We start from the raw sequence: 23,464 nt of genomic DNA, 5'->3' as shown, positions 1-23,464 counted from the left end.
GCTTCTTGGAAGATTAGAACGAATCAGTCCTTTTGTAGAAACGGAAGAAAGAAGAACAAATCAAGTGCGCAGCATTGCTTCTCCGGATCGATGGGCTGTTTGGTGGGCACCACCTCGGGCAGACGGCAGGGCCAGTCTGCAGCTCTGGGAAGGATTGCAGCTTTGAGAAGCATAATCCCAAAAGACGTTCCATGTATCCGTGACTGCTTCGAGGCTGGGCGGAATGGCATGGGCCCAGTTATGCAAATCAAGGAGAGAGAAACGGTGGCGGACAGGCTTATAGTGTGGCCAGACCGCGGGATGTGTGTGCAATTTGAGCAGCAAAACAAGCCACTGAGGATTAAATTGGGTGATCCGCAATGCATGCAAAAACTCAACATGTCCCAGTAGCACGCTAGAGAGCCCATGCTCTCCGGTCGGTTCGTGACGGGGCTGCGGGAGGCTCGGCTGACCGGGACCGTTATCCCACATGGCTTCAAGCTACATCAAGAAAGCCCTTCACAGGCAGCGAAGCTCTGTAGAGTCATGATCTGATTTGCGGCGCGGTATCTGCTCCAAGTGGCTTTGGACTTTAAACAGGCTACGAAAAACGGCCTTTAAAAAATACCAAGTAAAAGGTGGCAATGATCAATGGCAGTGCACGAAATCCGATGCATGGAGCGGGGGAGTTTCGGCGCTGCGGCCGTCATCTCGCCGGAACAGGAGCACTGGTGGGCACCAACCCCCCTCCCCTTTGCCCCGATGCGACGAGCTGCCAGAAAAACCGGGGTGCATTGCAGGACTACATGATCATCGTTGACACAAATCAGCTGTTTTTTCTTCTTTTGCCCCCATGATGGCTCAGCCGATAAGCGTGCCACATTGCGGGGAGGGGCGGGATTAGCTCCAAGCCCAAAACCAGAGACTTACACGGAAAGCCCCAATACTTGACTGACTGACTGACTGACTGACTGGAGCCGGGGAATCATGCAACCTTGTGGAAAAGAAGGAGAAAGAAAGCTGGGCAAAATGTCAGACCAGACGCGGCAACTACGGGCTAGAAAAAAACTGCCGAAAGTCATGATATTTCTTTTTGGGCGATCCACAAGAGCCCGTTACTTAGGTAGTAGTTGACAGAACCTAAAAAGTAAGCTCCCTTTCCACCGGGCCATGCCACTGCTCGCTCGCTCGAAGGGAGGAGAGGGAGGGAGGGACGCCGGAGGGGGCGAGCCTAAATGCCTTCACGCAACCGCCAATCTGAGAAATTGGCTCAACATGCCGAGACGTGCGTCCATGAAGCTAGGCCGGGCAAGTGTGCAGAGCAAACGTACTGTCCGCGACGGCAGTTGTCTGTTCAGCAGCTCACCCATGCGGCAGCTTGGTGAATTTCATCTCCTCATTGCACCTACACCAGAGAATACGTGCAGACTCCATGAGAGTATAGTATGCGCCAGGAGGTTTCTTTTGCGCAGTACATGTGGACACCACACCTGTTATTATCGGGATAGGGTGCTCCGAGCGGACGTGGTATCGATTGGAGGAATGGAGCAAAAGGACTGCGAGCTTAACAAGACACTTTTTTTTCAGATTCTTTTTTGTATGTGTCCTGTCTTGTGCAATCGAAATTCAATCAACCTGATTCCCGTTCGAACATGATCCCGCATGCAGCGCGGAAACACACAAGAAAAAAAAAGGGTGCCATGTCCAATTTCTACATCTTGGCCTTGAACGCCCGGCGGATATCGACCGGCCTCGCCGCCGCCGCCAGCGCGTACGGGTCGTACAGCATCACCGTCTCCGGCACCGCCAGCTGCGGCCTCCGCAGCAGCAGGCTCTTGACGTCCTCGGCCCGCACGTCCGGGCGGGCCGTCACCGCCGCGACCTCGTCCATCAGGCGGCGCTCGGCATCGTCGCGCAGCGCCTCCGTGTAGTCGGCCCGGGGGCCCCATTCCTCCCACAGCAGCAGCTCCGTCTTGTCCAGCGCCGCGAGGTCGTGCAGGACGTGGTGCGCGATAAAGACTTGCCCGCGCAGCTGCGGCGGCGCGCCGACAAACCCTGCATAGCGCCGCTCTTTCTCTTTTTCTTCTTCTTCTTTTTCCTTGTCCTCCTCCTCCTCCTCCTCCTCCGCCGCCGCCCCGGCCGCCCCGGCCGCCTCTTCCCCGTCTTTGCCCGCGCGGTCGTCACGACGGCGGCGGCGGCGGCGGCGACGACGCACCAGCTGCCAGGCCTGAGGCGCCGTTTGAAAGTCGACGCCCGGCCGCAGGTCCAGCACGTCGACCTTGGCCCTCCCTCCCCCGACCGTGCAGCGCCAGTCGGCGGGGACGTCGGCGTCGACGAGCCGCCAGCGGCCGGCCGCCGCGTCCCAGAGCTCGGCGACGGTGTGGTCCATCATGTGGCCGGGCTCCAGGTACGCGCTGAAGCCGACGCGCATGCGCGCCGCGAGGCCCTTGCTGCGCGCCAGCGAGACGAGCAGCAGCGCCGAGTCGCGGCAGCAGCCGACCGTCTTGTCTGCGGGCCGGCGGTGCTGGTAGAGTGCGCCGCCGACGCCGCCGCCATGACTACTGCTACTGTCGGTCAGGTCCGGCCGTCGCGAGAGAAGACGGGTCAGCATGTCGGCGGCGTAGCGCGTGTGAATCTCGGCCCGCCGTCCGGGGAGCATGTGCGCCGCCTCGGCACGGTAGTGCAGGACGAGCTGGCTGGCGGCGTGGTGCAGGGAAGGGATGTCGGGGGGCAGGGCGGCGAGGGCGACGAGGGCGTCGTCGCCGGGTTGGGAAATAGGGCTATGGCTGGCCCAATAGTCCGGCATGCTGATACGTGTTGGGGTTTTTGAACCGGAATAAATAAACTCATACAAGAACCATGTCAGATGATTCCACAATCAGAGGAGTTGTAGACAGAGGTTACGGACGACTCGACTCCACTGATGAGGCTGAAGACGGTGGTGTCCTTTATATTGCTGGTCATCAACGCTCAGCCTAGCTGGCTTCGCCAATCATTACAGAACAACTATAGCCGTTACTTGAAACGAGGCCCGTTCCGAGCCGTCATCATTCTTGTTTATAGATACGCTCATCACGTCGCTCGTCAGTCTGGCGGCAATCAGAATTCGGCCGCGCAATTACGGTTGTCGCTTCCATAGCAGTGGGACTCTGCGTTGTTGGTATTTGCGGAGGCTGCTTTCGTGCACCATTGTCGATAAATCTACAAGCACTGTCGACTTTGATGTCACACGACAGCTGCTGGGTTGCGACGACAAGCATGGGGCCGGAGACGGGTATTGACGATTTTTTTATTTACTTTGGACACTGACGGTTCGCTATGTAGGTTGAAATGTTCGCCATTGAGAAATCAGGCCTCTTGTTCTCTTTTTTCATGCGCGTCATGCATGCTCTTCTTGTGGTATCAATGCTGTCTTTCCTCTCCCGCCGGCCGCGGCCAACCCCCATTTTTCCTTGCTGCGACAGATGCGACCTCTTAAGCAGCAGCGGGAACCTCGATGGACTGCTCGACGCCGTCGGCCTTGGCCGAGTTGATCTTCTTGCCCGTCTTGGCAATCTTGGTCAGGACCGTCTCGTAGGGGAGGTCGGTGATGACCTTGGCGCTCTGGTTCTCGAGGGAGACTTCGTAGCTCTCAACGCCTGGAAGGGGGGGGGGGGGGTTAGTTGGTGAGCTGGGTACCCCCGCGCGTGCGCGCGCGCGCGGGTATAAAGGGGGAGTTGGACATACCGTCAAGCTTCTTGAGGACGCGGTCGATGGCGCCGGAGCAGCCGCCGCAGGTCATGGTGACGTTAAACTCGTAGGTGTGGGCAGCCATGGTTTTGGTTGATTCTGTGTTGTGTTTGGTGATGCGGAGGGGCAGTTGGTTCGGAGGGGTGATGCAATGAAGCTTGGAACCTGGTCGAATGAGGAGTTTTTGGGCGTAAAAGTGAGGAATGGGATCGAGGCTTTTGTATATTCGTGCGAAAAGAGGACGAGGAGACAATGGCAAGGACAAAGGACGAAAAGGACAGCTGGATGGGATGGCTCTTAATTAATAATTCCCCTCCTCGCCCCCCCCCCCCCTCCTCAAACGAACGGCTGCAAGGCAAAGGCGTCACGCTACGGGCCCGATGGCGCGAGCGAGTCCCCGAGGAACTTGTTGCATAAGTACAGGTCTAGTATGAGCTCCATAACGGACATACTTGCCCCGCATGTACTTCATCGACAATCTCTGTGCCTGGCACAAATGGCGCGCCAAACGTCAAAGCTTGGAAACTTGCTCAACTCGCCAGAAATGTGCGACATGGCTTGTTTCTCCCTTTCATCAACCAGCCCAGCCCCCTTTCTTTGTATACAATCTACCGAGTCGTTACCCGTCGCCAACTTCGTGGCCAAACGCATGTCATTCTTCTCAGACATTGTTTCCGATTTCATAACCCGCAGCCTCCATGATGCCATGTTGCGGCCCGCTCCCGGGTTTCCCGCGCCACCGCATAAACCACGCAGCGAGATTCACCGGCGAGGTAACGTATGAGCCAATGTGCGTACTCATCAATGATTGAAACGTGCTCGTTGCAACACAAGAAACCGCTCCAACGTTTACTGTTTACTCCCAACGGCTTGCCATCAGGCACGGCTCCTCCCCCGCACCAAGCGGCAACGTCTTGCCGTTCATGCCGTCATATTCAATCGACAGTCATCCATCTTACTAACGACAGCCCCTACAAAGGCGACTCTCACGAAATGTTTTTATCGAGTACATGTATAGGTGACAATGGTGTTTGGAGCTGCACCGGACCTGCCTGCCTAGTGCTGAGCGTCTGTCTTTAGCTCAGTAGTTGGAATCATCGTCACATGGCAGATATCCAACATCGGCATCCGCGCCATCCTGGTCGCGCTCATAGCCCGGTTCCGCGGTAAACACCAACGCAACTTCGGCCATCAAGGCTCTGCGCTCTCCGCCTCCCGCCAGAGGTACCCACATCCACCGTCCCTTGCCATTCGCCGACAGAACTTGCACCGCCGTCGCAAGCTCGCCCGTCGCCTGGTGCACAAGATTCATAGAGAGCAGCGCTCGCTCGCAACCTTGTAGCCCTTTTCTTGCCACCTCGATTTAGCTGTTATGCGTCCTTGTACTTGATAACGCAGACGACTCTTCCAGCCTTCAGCGGGTAATTGTCGGTGGCATAGGGTATGTCTGATCCATTCGCGTGCTATCTATCTACTAGGAAATGCGTAGTGTTGTGGCCGGTTGTCATTCCAAACAGGAGAAGACGGTGTTATCTGGCGAAGACGCTCTTCCGCAGCCCTAACCTCGTTCTCGTTCACCGGCTTGCCTTCCCGGCGATCATACATGGCATTCACAAGAAACAGCTCATCTGCAATTTCGGGCCAATCCGTTGCCGACTGGCAGTCCTTCCGAGGTTTGGTGGTAGGCTTGATCCCCCGCTCATATCTATCGCGGAATATGTGAAAGCGCGAGAAGGCTTCCCAGGCATCCCAGCGCCAGCGATTGTCCGCGGAGGCAAGAATTGGAAGCGGAGCCGGGTTGGGCGTCGCGCAAGCCAGCTCCGCCTCGCCGAGCAGGAATCGCATTAGGTTGTCGAATTGTATAGATGTAGGGGGGTATAGCGTCCGAGGTCCTTTCCTCGAAGACGAGTGTAAGTACACTTCCCTACACTGAGGATGGGGTCAGCGTTGCAGTCTGGTGATCTGGACGAGAAGATGCTCACCTCTGTGTCTGTTTCGCCTCTATCAAAAACAACAACTCCGCCAAATATCCTTGCTTCAGCCCAATAGCCTACCACATCCGCAATACCATTTGGGTATTGCTCACTCGCAAGATATGATCGGTGGCAAAACGCGGTGGGCGCGCGATACCAGTCCCATCGGTTTCGATCCCGAGGCTCGTCTCTCCATCGTTCATATTCTTCTTGGGTGTGGCGGGACTTTCGCAGCTGAAATAAATGCACTGCCATCTGGTGGCATGACACGGCCAGAAGCTCGATGAGTCTCAGCGAGAACCCCCTTGTGCCTAGTTGGGTAGCTTGGAAGGATAACAGGAGCTATGCTAGTGTGTAAGTTGACGCTGGCCACCATGGCATCTTGTTGAGGATTACATTTGACTTACAGATGAGGAGAAATGCAGCGTTCTTGGGTCAAGCTGATCGCGAAGCTGACGGGTACGATCAAGGATGCCAGGACAAAGCTCTGTGTGGCTGATTGCCGGGTGCCCCTCTTGCGGATAGTAAAAGTCAAAGTATGAAGCAGACGTAGGAATTCCATCCAATATCTCAGCGTAAGTAAGCTCTGCAACTTCTGTATGCAAGATGCGAAGGAGTGCTTTGACGAAGCTGTTCCGATGCTCCTCATCCAGGTCACCAAGATCGCCGAGATTGGCTTGTGGGGGCGCGACAGTGTTTCCCCCCGCCATCATCAACCGGGCAAGTTGGAGTTGTGGAGAAAAGAGCAAGAAAAAAGTGAAGCACGTACGAATTACCACTTGAGAACGATAAGATCAGACAAGCAAAGTGCTGGACAGCTCCTCCACGACGAAGATGACTTGAGAAACCGATATAGAGGTGTAGCAACACTGTATACAGAAATAAATGCATCATCAGAAATCAGATATTTATGGATGTTCAGCGCAGTTGCCCTACCATCCCAGATAACGTAAAGAATAATAAACAGAATAGAATAATAAAGAAAGAAAGAGAATACGATATTAAGGTAATTTATTATATCTTAAATAAGCTTTAAGAATATAGTTATTTCTTTATAATATTCTTATTATATCAAGAGGTAAATATTAAAGTTATATTCATATTTAGTCTTTTTATATATTTTTAATAATAAAATATTATCACCATTTCCTAGGGGAGTATTATAATAGGAGGAAATTAGTAGGCTAAATAGGTAGTAAAAAGAGGACTTTCTCTACTACTATAACTTTGATTAATTAATAACATAACCAGCCAATAAAAATGATGAATAATTCCTCTTCTCCTTGTTCTCTATTTTAGGGGCCAACGACGAGGAGAGCAGCTGAATCTAGCGTTTCGAGCCGCTACACCCATGCTCCGCCCCTTTACCTCCAACCGTACAGCAGAACCCTGTTGTTGGACACGTCAACGAAACGAGTACTGAGTACGTGGCTTGACTGAAATGAGGGGTGTGAGACTTTTATTCCAAAGGCTGCAAAAAGTGAGGTTGCGCTTGTGGTTTTGTTCCTGACAATGGTAGTGCACCTTTTACCTCGACTCAACACTGATGGAGTGCGGTTCAGCACCTACATCATTGTACCTCACTGTGCGCCGAGCGTATTCCATCGGAAAGTCAAACAGAGAGATGGAATCACTCTGAGGGACGAAATTGTTGGATGATCGTGGCATCTACCCCTTTTGATCTGTATATTAATCGACCTGTTAGAGGAGGCGGCCAAAGGTGATGTGCTTTCAAATGTTCATAAAAAGTTCCCCGCCCCCCCCCTCTCGCACAAAAAAAAAAGCAGAGGCTGTGTAGAGAATGGAGGAAAGATGAGGCGTGTAAATCAAACTAGTCCCGGAGTATCATACAAGTAAAAGAAGAAGGAGAATACTCCGCGCGCCGACACATGGAATTTGATGATGCGACAAAGGATGCGCCGCTTCAGACGTGGCAATCCACAGGTCGAGCAGCCGCTGCGGCAGGACGGACTGCACTGCAGGGCACAATCGACAGTGTGAGGGAGCCGTCATATTCATCCGTGACGTGCTCCGGGAGCTCCGTCAGGGACAGCTCGTTGTAAATCTCGTCCAGCCAGCTGCCCAGGTATCCTCTTTCATAAAAGACCTTTGTGTCGTCGGCGGGATCCCTTATGCACATGGTAACAATCGGCCCTGAACCTTCCTCTTCTTCTTCTTCGTCCTCATCATCGTCATCATCATCGTCGTCGTCGTCGTCATCCTTATCGTCATCATCGTGTCCATCCCCGTCGTCACCCGCGTCACCTTGGAGGGCGGCCTTTGCGGCGGCCCGTTCCTTCTTCTCCTGCCTCTCCCGGCGGTCCCGGGCGCGCTCGGCCGCGATCCGCTCCGTGTCCTCCCTGCGCCGGTCGAGCTCCGCCTGCGACAGCTTCTCGCTGATGGGCACGAGGTCCCAGCGCGGCAGCAGCACGTTGGTGACCTGCGTCTTGGGCTGGCCGCCGGGCCGCACCGTCTCGTACACGATCCGGGGCTGCCACGACGCCCGGTCCGGCAGGTCGCCCCAGACGCAGGCGATCTGCCGGATGGCGGGCATGAACTGGAGCGCGTAGCCCATCGCGCCGACGCTCTGGTACACGGTGAAGGCGGGCAGGGCCAGGTTCCGGATGGTCGCGCCCATGTCGTGGATGGGTGGTGGTGGTGGCTCGGCCTCGTTTGCCGCCGGGTCGCCGCCGCCGCCGCCGCCGCCGCCGGGGTCGCGCGGGGCCATCATGTGCGGCATCTGGACGCGGTCGCAGAAGCGGCGCCAGTAGTGGCGGTCGACGTAGAGGTGGTCGCGCTCCGGGTCGTACCTGCGCACGTACGGCGGGAGGCCGTCCTGCGTCGTGGCGAACCCGCTGTCGATTTCGCCCTTGGTAATGGTGTTGCGGTGGAGCTGAATGTCGTGCTTGGCGAGCCAGCGCAGAGTGACGGCGCGCGCCTCGCGGTTGACGAGGAGGAGAGGGGGGATGTACACGGGGATGACGACCTCGTCATCCCAAGCGCGCTCCTGGCCATACGGGTTTCCGGGTTCAAACTCGCCTCCGTCGAACTCATCATCGAAGCTTTCTTCGTCTTCCCATTCGTCTTCCTCTTCATCTTCCTCTTCGTCATCGTCATCTACGTTGTGATCAGCATCAAGGTTCTCCGTACTCGCTTCCTCGTCTTGCTTCTCTTGCCCGTCCTTTTTGCGACTCGCACCTTGTTCCACCTCGTCTCCGTCAATGGGCGCGTCTGTCGTGGCATCGACTGCAGCAGCTTGTCCAACGTCTGTACGCCCCGCACCTCGCCGGGTCTCTTCCTCTGGGTCATTGTTGATTATTCCAGCAACGCCATTGCTCGGCAGCGTCGTGGGTGCAGGCGCAGCCGGGCCTGAGCCGCCGCCGCCGTCGATGTTGTTGTTGTTGTTGTTGTTGTTGTTGTTCAGTCCCGCCAGCTGATGCAGAGCGAGTTGCCGAATCTGCTCAAACTCGTCATCCGATAGGAGATCCTGGACATCGTCCGCATCCATGAGCATATCGTCTTCATCGTCCTCTTCCTCCAGCATATACGGCCGCGAGGTGCGGAAGGGCACCATGGTGGGGGTATCGCCATGCTCGCCCAAGGCCAACGTCCAGATATTATGACGCAGCTCCGCGGGGAGCCCCGTGAAGGTGCCTCTCATTGTGTACAGCGCTATACCAACGACACCAAGAAGTGTAACAAGTAAGAATGCAAGGTGTGCGCTTGCGAAAAGGGAGTTAATATACTTAAAGGATGGCCCAACGAGCAGGGATAAAATTGGTGTTCTCATGCAAATAAATTATTTGGAGGGGCTGATTGCCGTCGTGGCTGATGACTTGCGGGCGCCAAGTGGGACGCGACGAGCGACGCGATCAGAGGGGTATAATACGTTGTGCGATCAGTTATCCCCGCATATTGACTGTTTCTTTGCCAGTACAGAAATTACCATGACGGTATCACGTTTGACTCGTTATCTTCTCCCGGGATCAACAGGCGCAAAGTGTTCAATCGCCTGTGTTGGATAAGTTGGAACCTAGGTCCCCTAGATGCCTAGTTACTTGGTAGTTCCACAGAGGAATGAGACCTGTCTGAGTCAAGATGATGACGTGGGACAGGCACAATTAAGAAATATTCGTGGAGAGACTCCTGAAGATTTATATTCGTAAATCTCAAAAGAAAAAAAAAGTCATCAAATTTCATTCAACTAAATATGGTGTACATGATTTATTCCCAGGCCGCTGACTATACAAAGGAAAAATGGAGTGCCCTATATATTCTCCAAGTTTTTGCAGTTTTATAAACCTTGTTGCGCCACTGTGACGAGACGGTTAGAAGTTGGCAGTGACCTTCTCCTCGGTGTCCTGCAGGGCCCAGGCGCTGGAGTGCTTCTTGGAGCGGACGGCGGTGGCCTGGGCGGCGGTGAAGCCCTTGGCCTCGACGGCCGGGTTGTAGCCGAGCTTGTTGATCTTGCCGACCTCGTCGTTGGTGAGCTTGGGGGCGACCTTGCCGTCGGCGCGGGCGAGGACGCTGACGACGACGGCGCCGCCGAGGCCGAGGTTGTGCTGGAGGGCGTACTTTGTGTCGGGGACCTCGCGGTTGTTGGCCCAGCCGCGGAGGTGCCAGACGAGCTCGGCGGCCTGGGCGATGCCGGTGGCGCCGAGCGGGTGGCCCTTGGAGATGAGGCCGCCCGAGGGGTTGACGAGGTACTTGCCGCCGTAGGTGATGTCGCCCCGGCGGACCATCTCGTGGGCCTTGCCGTGCTCGCAGAGGCCGAGGGCGTCGAGGACGAGCATCTCGTTGGCGGAGAAGCAGTCGTGCAGCTCGACGACCTTGACGTCCTGGGCGGTGATGCCGGCCTGCTTGAGGGCGACGCCGGTGGCGTGCTGGGTCATCTCGAAGCCGAGCAGGTCGATGGAGCTCTTGGAGAAGAGCGAGGGGGCGTCGGTGGCGAGGCACTGGCCGGCGATGAGGACGGCCTGGCTCTTGAGGTGGGGGCGGGCGTCGAGGAACTCCTGGGAGACGAGGACGGCGGCGGCGCCGCCGTCCGAGGTCGGGCAGCACTGCAGCTTGGTGAGGGGGTCGAAGATGGTGGGCGACTTGAGGATCTGCTCGGTGGTGTAGACCTGCTGGAACTGCGAGTAGGGGTTGTTGGGGGAGTGGGCGTGGTTGACGCGCGCAATCTCGGCAAAGTCCTCGTTGGTGGCGCCAAACTTCTCCTTGTACTCGCGGCCGCCGTTGCCGAACATCTGGGGCGCGCCGGGGGCGGGCTCGAAGCCGCGCGTCTCGACCATCATGTTGACCGTGGTGCCGAGCGGGTTCTCGCGGTCGTTGAAGAAGGACTGCAGCGAGCCGGCCATCATCTTCTCGAAGCCGACGACGAGGACGCAGTCGGCGGCGCCCGAGGCGACAAACGTGCGGCCCATGGCCAGGCCCGTGCTGCCCGTCGCGCAGTTGTTGTTGACGTTGTAGATGGGCACCTTGGTCATGCCGAACTGGTAAAAGACGCGCTGGCCGCAGGTCGAGTCGCCGTAGCAGTAGCAGGCCACGCCCTGGTCCACGTCGTCGTAGTTGATCTGCGCGTCCAGCATGGCCTTGACGCCGGCCTCGAAGCCCAGCTCCGTGTAGTCGACGTTACCGCGGGGCTTGATGAACTTGGTCATGCCCACACCGAGGATGTAGACGGGGGCGAGTTGGCGAGGCATGGCGGGCGAGATGGGAATGTGTGTGTGTTTGTGTGTGTGTGAGATGATGGGAGGTTGATAGAGAGGAAAGGGTGGCTATAGAATGACGAGGGGGGGGGAAGGGAGAGGGAAGGATATCACAGATTGGAGGAGAAGAAGAAAAGATGTCGATGGGGAATCAGAGGGGAGGACGAGCAAAGAGGGCAAGGGCCAGGATGGAGATATATATGAAGCCGACTGGGTTAGCCTCGGAACCTGTGGATGGCGACGGCAAATGGAATGGCTGGCTGTAAGCCTGGTCACTAGCGCGGGGCCCCGGGACGACAGACGGCTCTTGTGGAGACTTTCAGATGCAAAATTGGGTGAATTCGTCTTGCCGCATCGAGGTTCCGATACTCTTTTTTTTTTTTTTTTTGCCTTGGGTCCTACGGCCAACTCGGACAGTACAGTGTACTCATGAATCAGATCCAGTCGGTGGCTGCTTCGGAGGACAAGATTTGACCAACCTCACTACCGACCGTCAAGAAACCGCCCGCTGCCGGCCGAGTTCTCATCGTACAACGGAAAGGAAGCCACCCCATGGAGTTTTCCAGTTCGCCCCCCGCACTGGCTCTAGTGTCTGTCACTAGCGGACACAACTGACTGGGTTGGGGCTTTGACCGAGGGTGGCCCTGCATAAACTCTGGTTCCGGGGGGGGGAGGCATATAGCCGCTTCCTGCCACCAACTAAACTACTTTACATAGCAGAGACACTAACCGAAAGTTGACCGAAGCAGTCAAAAGACTATTAATGCTCGTAGAGCCCACATGTGAGTTTTTTTAATTGCCATCATGTGAATGCAGGCCCCAGCCATGGCTGGTATTATTCTGTTTTTTTCCTCTCTCTCTCTTCAGCTCATTTGGGTTCAAGGCCGTTGATTCCCGCAAGCACTTCTTCACTGGTTCTATATTAGAGGTCGGAGGGCCTATATAGCCGTAGTGGCGGTGGTGACGTCGGGCTGGCTGACTGGGTTGTTTGAGCCAATCTAATCAACGAGGCGGCCACTGTGGCTCCGGTGCCGAGGTCCGGCCCATCGGCCGCCACCACAGACCGCACAGGCTGTATGGCCTCTGGATCGTGGCCTGATTACTTACTTGCTGATAGTATACCCATCAACTCACTTTGTGTGTACAGTCGCATTGTCGGATTGTCAGGGGTCCCATTCGCTCGTCCGAAAAGAGAATCACACTTCTTTCCCATTCAACCTCAAGTGCGGGTGATTTCTTTCTTTTTTTTTTTCCTCTTCTCCCCTTATAAATGAAATGAAATTCCGTCCCTGGTCGCAGGCCAACGCTGACCAGCTGTGCCCAAATTTGTCAGCGCTGGCCACTGCCAGCGGCGCAAGTGAGCCCGCCCCCGGCCCCCCCGTCGGCCGAGTCGCCAGCCAGGTGCTCAAACACCAAAAATGGCAGCATCGTCACTAGGCTATCGGCCGAGTCCCATGGCCATGCCAGCAACAGACTGTCCGACCGACATGCGTCCATTCGTAAGCACATTTTGAGAGAAGAAATTTTTCCAGTCAGAATAAATCATGTATAAATACAGCATTTCTACGCTGCGAAAGAAGGTGAAAAAAAAAAGAATCATACAAAGTCTTCAATCCAAATCAATTCACAAAGTGTGCCTCTCTATACCACCATACCACCATACCTCGCAGAACCTCGCGATCACTTATAACAGCATTTACCGCCCCCCTCAAAGTTTCCTTTTCTTCCTGAACAAATCACTTTCCAGCATGCACATCTACATCACCGGAGGTAGCGGCCGCAACGGGTCCCTCTCCGTCGCCGCCGCCCTCGAGCGCGGCCACACCGTCACCGCGCTCGTCCGCGACGCCGCCTCGCTCCCCGCGCGCGCCAACCTGACCGTCGTCGAGGGCTCGCCCCTGCGCCAGGCCGACGTCGAGCGCGCGCTGACCAGCCCCGCCCGCGCCGACGCCGTCCTCGTCACCCTCGGCCTTGCCCGCACCAGCGGCAGCCCGTTTGCGCCGCTGCGGCCCGACACGACGCCGGATTTCATGTCGCGGGCGGTGCGCACGCTGCTCGCCGCCGTCGACGCCGTCTTCCTTTCCCCCGGGTCTGCTGCTGCTGCTGTTGCTGCTGCTGCTGCTGAAACTGCCGCCCCCGCCTCCACCTCCGCGCCCAAGCTCATTCTCAACTCGACCCTCGGCGCGGGCGACTCGTGGTCCGCCCTGTCCTGGCCGTTCCGGCTGCTCTTCAGCCAGACCCCGATGCGCTTCGGCGTCGCGGACCACAACCTCGTCGATGACCTGGTCCGCGGCAGCGGCCGCCGCTTCGTGCTCGCCCGCGCCGGCCGCCTGACGGAGCAGAAGAAGCTGTCGGAGCCGTCGGCGCCCGTCAGGGTGCTACCGGACAACGGCAAGGGCTTGGGCCTCGCGGATGCGCTGACGCGGCAGAGTCTGGCGCAGTGGCTGGTTCTCGCGGCGGAGCAGGATGCATGGGATGGAACATCGCCGGTGCTCGTCAACTGAAGTTGTCCGTTCGAATCAAGTCACGACATAAGGTCTTTGTACACAGATAGTTCATTAGAGATATTATAGATTTAGACGAAATGGCTCATTCATCTGGAGCACACGCTCATTATCAGTTGCGCCGTAATTTTCTCCTTCAAACAGTTATACAATTCCCGAGCAGACTCCCACGTCCATAGTTTCCCCACAAGTATACAACAAGTCCGAGCTTTAAAGTAGATATAATGACAAGTTTCGATAGATTGTCGTCTTGTCAGCATCATCGGTCTTCAGCCGAAAAATCAACCCCAAGTGTGTCATGCTCCTTTCGAGTCCAAACGCCCCAGCACCGTCCCAGTGCGTCACATTACGCCCCAAAAGTCAAGGTCAAACCAAAAACATGTCGCTGGCTCAAGCTAATCCCATCCATCCCAGATGAGCCAACCGCCAAACTGAGGTGCCGCTGCCGCCGCGTTACTCATGTGCGGGTGACCGGGCATATACCCATCAGAAGAGCCAAACGGCTCACGTTGCGAGACAGAGCGCACTTTTTCCAACGTCGTATTTGATGATCGAAGTAGTAAGTCCAATACACCGTACAGACCGCGAACAATCTCGTCAGCTCGCGGTCCCGGCTTCCTGACGGTTTCCAGAACAAGAGCAAGGGTCAGAAGATCTTTGGTGTCATTGCCGCTAGCGTGTTTCAGCAGAATTTCGAGAGACTTTTCTACCGTGCTAATAAGTCGCTCTGGTGACCAAATAGACAAAGTCTCTGGCTTATACAGTGGATAGTCATCCACACCGTACTCTGGCGACTGGCGTGGATGGCCACCCATCATGTTATCGGAGTTGTGGTACGCTGCCTGGATGTAGTAGCAGACGCTAAGCGACGCCTGGAAAATGTCGTGCTTGAGCATATGGTGGTACATTGCCGTGATGGTTTCGAAGAATGGCTGGCGCGGGTCTATTTCGTCGAGATATTTGAGAATCACCATGGACGATCGCAGATGCGCACGCGTGATCTGGGGAGGGGCATCGGGTGTTCCCATGGCCAAACTTCGATATAATGCAATAAGCGGGCGTCTCACGTGCATATCGAGAATGACGCGCGACCTCCACATCTTACTCTTTTGTGTGTCGTTGAGTATTCCTTGACGCGGAAACAAGTAGTTGATATCCTCGAGAAATCTGTCTAGCTTGATGCCAACATCTAGGACTTCCTGATAGTCTCGTATAGAATCAATGTTGTTCACCAAGTGCGCCACTTTCATTCGCACTGGCAGTGTCATCGCGCCATAGACCTGCAACTGATTGTCTGTGATCTGGTCGATCGGCTTGGAGGGTGGCAATTCTCTCAAGCCCTCAAACAGTTCCACATCGTCCAAATTCCTTGGTGGTCGACAGGTGAAATCCCCTTCTCGCACTGATGTGGGCATGTTCAGAGCAATCGACATATGCACATCAATATCAAGAATGGTGAACCAAAGTCGTCTGCGTAGCTCGCCTTGGAACACAGTCATGCGAGGGCCAAGTTCCGAAGGGTCGCGATGCAGTCCCATAGACATGGCGTTCCGCACAATATAGCCAAGCTGCGACCACAACTCATTGGTTCGTTGCGTCACCATTCGCTGGGCATGCAAGAGCAGTACTTCTACTTGCAATGATTCAAACTCCACGCGTTGCTTGCCTTTGAGGCTATCCAACCAGCTACGAACCAATGCGCAGCTGGTAGGGTTGTGCACTCCGTCGACTCTCTCATGCAGAATTCCTTTAGATTTCGTTTCGAATCGAGATGCCGTCGAAAGTACAGCCAGGAGTTGAGGCAAAAAGAATCCGGACTGCTGTCTACCGCTCCAATACATATTGTATTGCTCCATAAATGACGGTATGTGAAGAATACGGTAGATGGTCTCCGAAGAATCCACGTAGGATGCCACCAGCCGATCACAAACGTCCTTTGGAGGCAGTATGTCTGTCATGCGCTTTTGAATAGGCATCATCGAATCAACATAGACTGAAATTGGTGTCAAAGCCTTGTTGTAGTTGTCATGTATGAAATGGTGAGCAGCTCGAAAATCAGACAAAACCTCCCGGCCGCCGGCAATATTTTGATGCTGATGAAAAAATGCTTTGGCATCGTCAAACAGGTTAAACATGACCCTAGAGCTTCCTTGGCCAAAGAACCGCGTCCGCTTGGCACCATTCTTGACGCTGAGCCCACGAATCGTATCCGCGGTTGCTGCAACGACACGGCCCGCGCTTAGATCTGTAACGGCTGGGCTTCGGACCATGACTTGCTTCTCCAGCCGCTCCATTCGTAAAGATAGTTCTTCCAGAAGCGGCAATCCAGATGCATCGCCGTTTTTCGCGGCAGCAACAGCGGCGGCAAGGACTGTCGAATCGCCGATGGTAGATGCGGCTGAGGGAGTAGTGCCCGGAGGACAATTGCGCTTGGAAGGGCGGCCGGGCTCAGGCACGTCAACATCGGAGGCGTCTGATTCGGGCTGGCCATCCGCATCGGCTGCGTATTTGCAGGCGCGATTCGATTTCTGGCACTGCGAGCAAGGGCAAAGTCTGTCGCATCGAAGCTTTCGCTTGCGGCATTCTGTACAGGACTTGACAGGTCGCGGGCGCTTTACACTACGCTGCTGAGACTGCGGATGTGACAAGGGCTGTTGAGGCGCGTGTTGCTGTTGTTGGGGTGTCAGCTGCAGAGGCGGTTGTTGCAGACGCGGCGACTGAGATGCGCTGTTATGCGCGGGGACGGAGTGCAGCTGCACTGGCGGTCCCGGCTGCTGCTTGGGCTGCTGAAGGACATCAAACTGGCCCGCAGCGCCCATTGTTGCGATGGATTTGGCGTAGAACGTGCGTAGAAAGAAGCTTGTGAGACAATCTCGGTGAAATGTCGGGCTGCTTGGGGCGCAAGGTTATTGAGGGATGATTGATGCCAGGCCCGTCAACCAGAGATGGAACATGCCGCAATGACGCGCAAGGCACGTAATGCACCGGTAATCGAAATGTCGAAAGACGGTGTCTCGCAGATGGTGGTTGATGTAAACTCCAAGTACCTTGCGGAAAAAACTGCAAGGCTCGGAAAGATGAAGCGCTTGGTACGAACTGCACCAGCCGTCGGTGTGTTCGAACGCAACAGTGGACGGCGGTGTTCTACGGGGGTCGTGCGAGCGATTGGCTCGATTCCGTCAGATGATGGCTGCTGGGTGGGTGGGAGCTTTTGGGGTGGCCGGGTGTCGAGCTGCCGCAAAATAAGATGGAGCAACGTCTGAGCTAATGTAGAAGTGGCGGCGGAAGCTCCTGCGTTGAATTTCGGAAGACACAAGACGTAGAGAGGCAGAAAGCTTGGTTGCGGGAGAAGAGATGACGAGAGAATCGTTCACGTCAAATGAGAGTTGTCAGGGCGTTTTGTCGGGTTGTCTTTTGGTTGGGCTGGCTGGGCTGGGCCAAAAACGGGCTGTCCACCACGACTCGGCCGAAGGTGCGACGCAGTCTAGCAGGAGCAAGGATGACGAGCTAACTAGTAGCTTCTGCAACCTCTGCTAGTTCACAACCTGGTGTGTCATGAAGGTGTGTGGGTTGTCGTAGGAGTGAATGTGGGCACGGCGGAGCGCAACGGACGGCAACCAGGTAGGTCGGTTCCAACGAGTCGCAACGTGGAGCTGGGACGAGGGCAGCAACCGGACTGGGCGGAATCGTGGGCGGACCAGCTGCTGTGAGCCGAGACTTTGTCGACTACCCTGGCGAGGGGAAAGGCAAGTTCCGTGAAAGATGGGGGGAGGGACCAAAGCCCAACCAAGAGCTCCAAGACGGGCCAAGGCAAGCAGAGGTTGCATGCGATAAGTTTTCAAGCGTCTACCATTGATAAACAGCGTGTAGCGGCGACAATTGATTTCGCGATGGCTATTTGGACGGGTCGTAGGATGATGATGAAGAGGAGACAATCGCAAGGGAAAGGAATGATGATGGAGCGTGTACATTTGTATGCGCGACCTCATGTCCTTGAAGAGATGAGCAAACGGAGAGGCGCTTGGTGGGCAGCGGACGGCGGGCAGAGGCAGGCCGGCAAGGCCACAGCTGGCCGTTGGCGGATCCGATCACTGCAACCGCACGCCTTGCAGGAACTTGCCCTTTACAACTACACGCTTCTATATATGGTACATTTGACGCATCATCGTCAACGTTGTCTACGTGGAAGGCAACGCTAATAATAAGGGACGGCATGGCACTGAGAACCACCCTCGGGTGGCGACGGCTGCACAGTCCGCCAAGCGCACACAAGGAGTACCATACAACAAAGAATCCCCATCCTCATGAGCGCTCCATCGCGCCGCGGTAAGATTAAGTGCCTCCCCCAGTCAGATTGATACATCCTTAACATAAAATCAGAGTAATAGCGGTCTCCAGAAAAAAAAAAGCGGCCGGTGAAATATCCGCACTCTTGTTCAGATACTCCGTACAGATACCCGCAAACCCTACTTTTAGAGTTTGGCTTAATCGTAAGACAACAGCCGATAAAGCCCCTTCAATAGCCCCCCCCCTCACCACAATATGACACCCAGGAAAGAGGTTCAGGAGGGCAAAGAGCGGGTTTGGTCGGCCGAAACGGGTTGACTTGTTCAGAGGCCCCCAGTGCATGGACAGCCAAAACAGTACTCGACCGACGAAGCGCCGTGGGCACGAGCGGTGACGGCGGCGCATGCGCAAACTCGTCAACTCGGATTGCGCCCTCCGTTCCGTGTTGCTTCTTGGCTGCCCTTGCTTTCCCTGCCCGAGGCTACTCAGCGCGTAATCGCTCCGGCCCGGCGCAACCCCAATCGCACAGACCCTTGGGCCAAGCAAGCAACGTCGCTTCCTCTCCGTTCAGTGTTGGAAGTACGCACAAAGGTTGCGGCTAATGAAGAAGAAGAAGAAAAATGACAAGAGTGTGTGGTTTTACGCCTGCTCAGGCCAGTGTGCTGGGAAGAAGCATGTCGGACGAGCTCCGGGCCGAAGTAACCTGCACGCGCTGCGGAACAGGCAGCCCCAGGCCCGAGCCAGCTGCAGTGCCTTGGTCGCTAGGTGCAGTCCGAGGCAGCGACCAGCTTTACCAGATTGCCCTGTCTCGGCCGGCTCTCGTCGCTTTTTTCGTCTGCTTTGTACTTACTTGCTTCCGTACGGTCCGTACGGTCCAACTTGTCCCCGAGCACAATGGTTTGTCTTAGAGTGGTGCCACAATGAGGGGAGGGGGGGGTGGCAGTCCCTGAACCAAGCCGCCGGCGTGCAAGCCGTGCGTCGCATACATGTGCCGCTGCACGAGGCCGGGGACGCTGCATCTGAACAGCCTCTTCGAAATCTGAGCCGCAGCGTTACTCTGGGCTACCAGCAACTCTTTGTGCCCGCCAGGGCAACTCGTTCGCAAGAGGGACCTACGTCCTGCTGCCTTTGCACCAAAAGATTCGCTCTGTGCTATAAAAGTCAAAAAGCCTTTCTGTATGCCGGTGCATTTCTAGATAGAACCGATGAGACAGACGATCAAACGCCGCCTTACAGGGCTTGCTAGTGTGGATGTGCAAGTTCTCTCCTCCATCTCGGTCATTGCCCGCGCGGCATCACGCCACCAAAACACTGAGGGGCCGATTGGTTATCAACTGCTTATCGCTTATTATTTGTCCCTGGCATAGTCCGGTTTCTTTTACTTCTGGATTGCTTCTAGATTGGCTCTCGGCTACTTGTCAATCTCACTCCGTTTTCACATTACGATGTGGCGTATCTTGACAGTCGTCCCTCTCCTACGGTCAGACCCTACCCAGCGGATTGCGTTGTTGCGCTGTTCGGACAGCCCTCTGGCGCCGAGCGCGCAACGGTTCGCCAGGTGAATTCATCGCCACGATACGGAGTACTTGCCACTTTTTTCGTTTCATGAGATGGAACCTCCGGATCCGCTTTCCGCATATCCTCTCACCCAAATCTTTTGCCTATAGCTGAGCTTTCCTATACTCCGTCAAGGCATATATGTATCTATGCCTGCACGTTTTGCTATATCAAAGCCGTGCATTATGCCGGCAGATGACGAGTCAGGGACATGCATCCATTCCCCTCCCCTCCATGGTGCATCGTCCCACGGAGCCGAAGAGGGCGCGGATAAGCGGGTGGCTTCACGTCTAGCGGGCACTCGTTTTTATCTCTCACCAAACAAGACACGACGGGCATGAAGTCCGCTCTTGTGCAGAAGTCAGGCGACAAGTGCAGAGAGACAAGGGCAGGGAGAGGTTTCAAATTGATTCGTAATATTACATGAAGAAAAGAAGGGATTACGTGGAAAACTGTAAAGATTTGTCGAGGGAGAGGGAGAAATATGTGTGCATTTCTGACAGACTTTGGGTAGAGGAAGGAGGGGGGGGGGGGGGGGGGGGGGGGGGGGGGGGGCAACCTTACAAACCCGGCCGAATCCATCCCACCGTCCGGCCCGCCCAACGCCACCTGCACCACCGCTCGGAGCCGGGGGGGCCGCCCGCGTAGTGACAAGCCACGATTCCGCGCCGGCAACGAGCGCTCTCTCGCATTTGAATGCGTGGACCGTTGGGAATGGGGAAAATGGAGAAGAAGCAAAAAAGAAAAGAAAAGAAAAAAGGGGGGGTTCGGCCCTCCCTGCCGCGTAAAGTCGTTTTCCGCGGCCATGATGCATTCTGTCCGGGAAGATGAAGAAGGTAAGTATTTTAAAATTGGGCTTTGAATACCCAAACACCCAAAAAGTAAGCTGCCCGTAGTGACGCCTCATTATCAGTGGTATCTCGATTAGGGCATATTCCGCCAGCCAATGCCAGCTTGATTCTCATTACTTGTTTTTTTAATGTTGTTTTTTATTCTTGCCTTTCTTTTGTTTTTATCCATTTGAGGAGGCTTTTTTCTTTTCAGCTGCTCTATTGGGGTAATCTCCTCATCTGCCGCCCTGCGCTTTTTTTTTTTTCTGAGGCCGGGGGGGGGGTTGCATACTACGCGTCCCATCTCAATTCGGTGATATCATTCAAAAAAATTTTAATGAACCCAGCCTCTATTTCTCCTCTTCTCTCCCTTTTTTTCCCCTCCCCACTTTCATCTATCATCGTGTTGCCCCCGGCCAGGCCCCTGGGACGTCGTCGTCATCGTCGTCAACGTCGCCCTGCTCTTGCGCACCATGGGCCTCGTCGTCGGCGGGATCGCCGCTGCCTCCGCCGCCACCGCCGCCGCCTCCGATGCCCATCATCTGCATCAGCTGGCCCAGGTAGCCGGGTGCCCTGCTCCTGCGGGCGTGCTCCTCCAGGTCCCGCCGTAGTTCCTCGTCCGTCTCGTCATCGTAGTCTGAGTTGTCGTCGCCGTCCAGCTGTCCGAGTCCCTGGATCGGTCGACCTCCGCCACCGGCTGGGCCGGGGAGGTTATTGCGCATGCGGGCCAGCATTTCCTGAATGTTGGGACCATTGTTTGCCTCATCGTCATCATCGTCATCATCATCGTTGGCGTCGCCGCCGCGCTTCTCCGACCACGGCAGTTTGGTGCCCTGATACGTAAAGATGTTGTCCTCGTAGGCCGGCGGCATGGGGTCAAAGTCGTAGTTGGGCTGGCGGTCGAGCAGCTCGCGCGGCGCCAGTGCGATGAGGCTCGTCTGGCCCTCGAGGTAGACGAGTCGCGTGGCATCCAGGCCCGGCGCCGCGTCGTCGGCGGGCAGGTCGGCGACACGGACCTTGTCCAGGCTCCCCGCGACCTGCGTGAGGAGCGAGGTGGCCTGCGTGTTGTTCCAGAGGTCCTTGGTAAAGTGCAGGTAGAGCTTGACCCAAAACTGCCGCGCGTCCGACTCGGCGTGGACGCCCCAGATGGACGGCGGCGCGTCCAGTCCGAGTTCCTGGAACAGCGCGCAGTACAGCCACGGTACGGTGCGTATGCCCTCTGCGAGCTCTTTCCTCGCCGTCTCCGTCTCGCCCAGCTGCAGTCTGGCCAGGATGGCGCTCTGCTTCACGTAGACAAAGTCCTCGCGCACGCTGTCCGCATCATCGCCCTGAACATGCTGTAGGAAGTCCAGCAGCCACTTGGACTCGTAGGCGCGCACCGCCAGGAAGTGCAAGTAGTGCCTCATCGCGTACGGGTCCTCGGGATCCAGCGCGTACAGGAGCTTGGCCCACTCCAGCGCCGTGCGGTAGGTGCCCTTGCGCAGCAGGCTGCGCAGGTAGTGGTAGCCGGCGAGCCAGAACTGCCTGTTCTCGGGGCGGCGAAAGTCGAGCCGCGCGCGGCCCTGCTCGAGGTTCTGGCGGAACGCCGACGTCGTCACGCGGCCAAAGGTGAAGAGGGCGCGCTCGCACAGCTCCGCCGACAGCGCCATGTTCTGGTCCTGCTTGGCCACGGCGCTGACCTGCAGCAGCGTCGACACGTGGTACGGCACGCGCTTGAGGAGGTTGACCATGCGCATCGGGTCGCCGACCTGCACGCACGCGAAGAAGAAGATTTGCAGGGCGTCGTAGTCCCCCTCGTGCAGGTACGCGTACTCGGTCGACGAGCCGTCCGCGGCCCGCGCCGTCTCCCTCATGGTCAGCCCGCCCGCCGACTGCGCGGGCCAGTGGTCGCGGCCCTGCACGAAAATGTTGCGCCGCAGCGACACCTCGGGCAGCTTCTTGGCGTTGGGCGGCTGTGAGCGCAGAAACGTCTCCAGGTCGACCTGCAGCGCCGCGTGCCCGCCGCGCCCGCGCAGGAGCTGCTGCTGCTGCTCCTGCTGCTGCCGCTCCTCCTCGGCGTTGGCCGACTCGATGACCTCACGGCCGAACAGGTTGCGCATCTCGTTGATGGCCCGAAGGTGGTACGTGTTGATCTGCAGGATGCTGTTCGCGGCCACAGCCCGACGTTGATTCTCCTCGTCTTGCTCAGATGTCCCCTTGCCAGCGTTGGCGAGCTTCAGCGCCTTGAGGGCTTTGTCAATCTCATCCTCCTCGCTGCCTCCAGCTGCCTGCTGGTCGTCCGCTGCCGCTGCCGCTGCCGCCTTCTTCTTGCTCTTCTTCTTCTTCTTTTTCTTTTTCCCGCTGACCTGTTGTTTCGCTTCGCTAGTTGCAGACTCAATTATAGCGCCGCCGTCATCATCTTCATCGTCGTCTGCTTCGGCGTCTACCTCATCGTCACCACCAAGAGCGGCGAACAGGTTGGGTTTGGGTCGCGCAGCCGGCGCGGGCTCGTCGTCGCTTTCTTCGCCCCGATCCGATTCATTACTCTGTTTATCCAATACTTCCTCCAGCTCGCGCTGCTTCTGCAGCTTGCGCAGCTGACGGCTAGACATTTTTCTTTTGTTCTTTTCGATTCAATGTCGGGTGGCAGAGGCGTCGATTGGCGGGGTTGCGGATTTCACCTCGATCATACGAAGGCTGTGGCACGTGGATGCGTCGTGAGAGGGAACATTCAGAACAAACCGGCGAATCTTTTCGTTCTATGTGCTATTGACCGTTGTGGCACACCACCGCCAATATTAATGTACCAGCATGACTTTGAAGTGCAAAGTTAGCCTCGAGTCACGCCGGCGGGAGACATGACGTTTTAATGCGGGTCGCAGCCCGGGCACCTCGCCACGACGCTCAGCATACTGGTA

At 56.3% G+C, this 23,464-nt stretch overlaps 9 protein-coding genes across 9 annotated transcripts; 1 reads left to right on the top strand and 8 right to left on the bottom strand.

Moving 5' to 3' along the window:
- Positions 1–1,690: 1,690 nt before the first annotated feature.
- V2A60_005760 (transglutaminase-like domain-containing protein) lies at positions 1,691–2,785 on the bottom strand (the record flags this gene model as incomplete). Its single annotated transcript, XM_083257067.1, has 1 exon — positions 1,691–2,785. One exon carries the CDS (start codon positions 2,783–2,785, stop codon positions 1,691–1,693), a length of 1,095 nt encoding a protein of 364 aa, XP_083113193.1.
- A 668-nt stretch (positions 2,786–3,453) lies between these two features.
- On the bottom strand, positions 3,454–3,793 carry V2A60_005759 (copper metallochaperone ATX1; the record flags this gene model as incomplete). The annotated part of the gene is made up of 2 exons (XM_083257066.1): positions 3,454–3,617; positions 3,706–3,793. 2 exons carry the CDS (start codon positions 3,791–3,793, stop codon positions 3,454–3,456), a joined length of 252 nt encoding a protein of 83 aa, XP_083113192.1.
- Positions 3,794–4,789: 996 nt separating this feature from the next.
- V2A60_005758 (uncharacterized protein) lies at positions 4,790–5,020 on the bottom strand (the record flags this gene model as incomplete). The annotated part of the gene is made up of 1 exon (XM_083257065.1): positions 4,790–5,020. One exon carries the CDS (start codon positions 5,018–5,020, stop codon positions 4,790–4,792), a length of 231 nt encoding a protein of 76 aa, XP_083113191.1.
- A 155-nt stretch (positions 5,021–5,175) lies between these two features.
- On the bottom strand, positions 5,176–5,553 carry V2A60_005757 (uncharacterized protein; the record flags this gene model as incomplete). The annotated part of the gene is made up of 1 exon (XM_083257064.1): positions 5,176–5,553. The coding sequence occupies one exon, from the start codon at positions 5,551–5,553 to the stop codon at positions 5,176–5,178; it is 378 nt and encodes a 125-aa protein (XP_083113190.1).
- A 2,052-nt stretch (positions 5,554–7,605) lies between these two features.
- Positions 7,606–9,342, bottom strand: V2A60_005756 (uncharacterized protein; the record flags this gene model as incomplete). Its single annotated transcript, XM_083257063.1, has 1 exon — positions 7,606–9,342. One exon carries the CDS (start codon positions 9,340–9,342, stop codon positions 7,606–7,608), a length of 1,737 nt encoding a protein of 578 aa, XP_083113189.1.
- A 667-nt stretch (positions 9,343–10,009) lies between these two features.
- V2A60_005755 (thiolase-like protein) lies at positions 10,010–11,383 on the bottom strand (the record flags this gene model as incomplete). The annotated part of the gene is made up of 1 exon (XM_083257062.1): positions 10,010–11,383. One exon carries the CDS (start codon positions 11,381–11,383, stop codon positions 10,010–10,012), a length of 1,374 nt encoding a protein of 457 aa, XP_083113188.1.
- Positions 11,384–13,137: 1,754 nt separating this feature from the next.
- V2A60_005754 (uncharacterized protein) lies at positions 13,138–13,893 on the top strand (the record flags this gene model as incomplete). Its single annotated transcript, XM_083257061.1, has 1 exon — positions 13,138–13,893. One exon carries the CDS (start codon positions 13,138–13,140, stop codon positions 13,891–13,893), a length of 756 nt encoding a protein of 251 aa, XP_083113187.1.
- Positions 13,894–14,288: 395 nt separating this feature from the next.
- Positions 14,289–16,712, bottom strand: V2A60_005753 (transcription factor domain-containing protein; the record flags this gene model as incomplete). The annotated part of the gene is made up of 1 exon (XM_083257060.1): positions 14,289–16,712. The coding sequence occupies one exon, from the start codon at positions 16,710–16,712 to the stop codon at positions 14,289–14,291; it is 2,424 nt and encodes an 807-aa protein (XP_083113186.1).
- Positions 16,713–20,965: 4,253 nt separating this feature from the next.
- Positions 20,966–23,158, bottom strand: V2A60_005752 (transcriptional repressor TCF25-domain-containing protein; the record flags this gene model as incomplete). Its single annotated transcript, XM_083257059.1, has 1 exon — positions 20,966–23,158. The coding sequence occupies one exon, from the start codon at positions 23,156–23,158 to the stop codon at positions 20,966–20,968; it is 2,193 nt and encodes a 730-aa protein (XP_083113185.1).
- Positions 23,159–23,464: the final 306 nt, after the last annotated feature.

The sequence above is a fragment of the Cordyceps javanica genome, chromosome 3 (assembly GCF_051103115.1).
Source record: "Cordyceps javanica chromosome 3, complete sequence".
Lineage (NCBI taxonomy): Eukaryota > Fungi > Ascomycota > Sordariomycetes > Hypocreales > Cordycipitaceae > Cordyceps > Cordyceps javanica.
Note: the sequence above shows the minus strand (reverse complement) of the source record. Positions and strands in the feature narration are given on the sequence as shown.